The sequence below is a fragment of the Colobus angolensis genome, unplaced genomic scaffold (assembly GCF_000951035.1).
Source record: "Colobus angolensis palliatus isolate OR3802 unplaced genomic scaffold, Cang.pa_1.0 Scaffold131, whole genome shotgun sequence".
Classification (NCBI taxonomy): Eukaryota; Metazoa; Chordata; class Mammalia; order Primates; family Cercopithecidae; genus Colobus; species Colobus angolensis.
The window spans coordinates 483,999-486,427 of record NW_012114364.1 but is presented as its reverse complement, the minus strand read 5'-3'; the positions used below and the strand labels follow the sequence as shown (position 1 = coordinate 486,427).

At 59.2% G+C, this 2,429-nt stretch overlaps 2 protein-coding genes across 5 annotated transcripts in view; one reads left to right on the top strand and one right to left on the bottom strand.

Annotated features, from left to right (window-relative positions):
• Window positions 1-1,943, bottom strand: part of FAM60A (family with sequence similarity 60, member A) — a 50,077-nt gene extending 48,134 nt beyond the window's left edge. Inside the window, exon 1 of one of the 4 annotated variants that reach the window (XM_011934082.1) lies at window positions 1,595-1,943. The gene's annotated coding sequence lies outside the window, so the exon portion shown is untranslated. Of the gene's footprint in view, window positions 1-1,402; window positions 1,473-1,594 lie in introns of those variants that run through there. The other 3 variants (XM_011934083.1, XM_011934084.1, XM_011934085.1) reach the window with 3 other exon arrangements.
• On the top strand, window positions 7-1,509 carry LOC105506070 (putative uncharacterized protein FLJ13224). Its single transcript, XM_011934086.1, has one exon. It carries the CDS (start codon window positions 410-412, stop codon window positions 887-889), a length of 480 nt encoding a protein of 159 aa, XP_011789476.1. The 5' UTR covers window positions 7-409; the 3' UTR covers window positions 890-1,509.
• Window positions 1,944-2,429: the final 486 nt, after the last annotated feature.

Here is a 2,429-nt window from a genome sequence, read left to right as displayed (position 1 = left end):
CGCCCGCCCCCACGCCCGGAGCGGGGAAGCACGCCGCCTCCCTACGCACCAGCATGGCACCTCGCACAAGTAGCGCCGCCAAAGTTTCCCCACGAGGGGGCTGAGGGACAAAAGCCCCTCCCGAAACTCGCCCGAACTTCGAGGGCCTCCGACCCACACGTCCCTCCGCCTAGGCGGCCGCCCCGAGCGCCGGGGGCCCGCACGGGCACATGCAGCCCTTTGTTTTCTGTCCAGCCGGGCGCTGCCTACGTGCAGCATCAGAGATGTCGGAGCGTTTCGCAGGGGCCGGACACTGAACGATCACCCCGGATAGGGGTCCGGACCCTGCGCCCCGAAGAGTCCGGAGCCTGGTCCCCCGGCCCTCCCCTCGAGAGCGGGCCTATTTAATCAAAGTTTTGCAGTGTCCTTGATGAGAAACGCCCGGAGTACCCGCCCCGCACGGGCGGAGAGTTGGCGACTTTCACTCTGCTTTTTAAACTGGCAAGACGCCATCATCAGCAAACCACATTGTCCTGCCGGCCGGACCTGCCTGACGGCGGCCGCATCCCACGGCTCACGCGAGGCTGGACATTCGGACAAGGACCAGGGTCGCAGCCCGAAGCACGTGGTCTGTCACGTAGAGCACAAAAAGCAGTGCCCTGCGGAGTTCACTGACTCCTGCGGCGTAGACAACGCCGCCGCCTCCGTCCCCAGCCAAGTTGGCTTCCCTGGCCATCTTACAGCGCGGACGGCAGCCCACAAACGGGAAGCCCTCGCCGTGGCGCCCACACCTACGCTACAGGTGAACGCACGGGGAGCAAAACTTCGGGCTCCGAAGGCACCCCGGACACTAGACGCTCTTGGGCGCGGTCCGAAAAGGGCAGGAGAGTGGAAGACGGGCTGTTTTTAAGCGACCGCATGTTGCTCTCATTGTCGCATCCGCATCCCTCCGGAGTTGAGCAAACAACGCCACGCCGCGTGCGCTCCGGCAGAGCCCAGCACTGACCCCCAAAGGCCGATTTAAAGACCCTCGGCCGCCAGCTTGGAAGCGGACGGCAACTTAGTTTCCGAGCGAATGGCGTTTATTGTCCACCCTAGCCCGGGGGCTGCAGTCAACTAAACCACGAGGTTTCACAACGGCGCCCGACCCTGCCCGCGCCTCGCGCCCACGCGGACGCACCGACCCCGGCCGCTGCGCGGTGGCCAGCCAGTCGCTTTCCTCTCGGGCCTTTCGGCCGCCGGGCTCCTTTCCGCGAGAGAATACTGCGGCGGAGAAAAGTCATTGTCACCTTCAACGTGGATCCCTCAACTCCGGCGACTCCTCAATTATGCCTAGGCTCCACTCACTTCCCCCGCCCCGAGACTTTCGGTTTGCCTCAAATACCCTCCCCAATTAATAAATACACACTAAACAAGCGCGTACCAAAGAACCTGGGGTCTGAAGATCACGAAAACAGCGCTCCCAACAATGCCACCTCCAAGACAAAACTTCCTGTGTGTATGTGGAAGGACGGGGGGAGGTGGGTGGAGGTGAAAAGAGAGAGAAAAAAAAACACTCTGAAATCAAAGCCTCATGAGACAGTTTTGCACTAGAGGCATGGTGAGAGTCACTCACCTTCCAAAAGCAGCCGTTCCACGCGCAATAACGTCCCCGAGGTGCGGAGTGCACGCCAGGCCAGTCCCCCTCAAGCGCTCCCTCCTCCTCAACTGCCTTGTCTAGAAAGATTGTCTCCTGCAGTTCTGCAGTTGCTACCGCTGGCCGAGAAGGTGTAGATTCCGCTTTCCCTCTGCGCACGCGCGGCTCCCGGCACAAAATTCTCTTGAATCGAACTTATTTGCATACGGGCGCGCGCACGTCGCGGGCTGGGAGGGGGAGAAGTCCCGGCGACCGCGCGCGCTCCCGAGGCCTCTATTGTCCTTTTAAGGGGAGAAGCTCCGCGGCGCGGGAAACGCGGCGGCCAGAGGGAAACGGGGGCGGGGACTGCTTACTACGGCGGACGTCACATAAACAAACGCCCCCCGGCTGGAGGCCGCGACGGAGAGGGAGTGGCGAGGTGGGAAAGGGAAAGGTTAGCAACCGAGGGGAAGTCTTCGCTGCTTGGCGTGTTTTCCACCCCCGAAGTTCTTAGGGGCATCATTGAGCGCCGAAAAATTGTTCTGAAAGCTGCTTTTGCAAAATTCTCACACCTGTGCCCACTTTCGGTGACAGAGGAGGTGGTCTTGTAAGCACCCAGACTGAACTTACACTAATCCCACGTTTCCTAAATTTTGTTTGAAGTTAGATTTTTGAAACTTTAAAAAAAAAAATCCTCTGGGGCCAGAAAAGGTTTAGTTTTTGTGCAGTTGTAATGAGTCGTTGAATAAAGTCCCATTTTAACACCCTATCCATTCGCTAACTCCCGCTTGCCCTTCTCAAATAGTAACCCAACCCATAACAATCCAATTTTTTT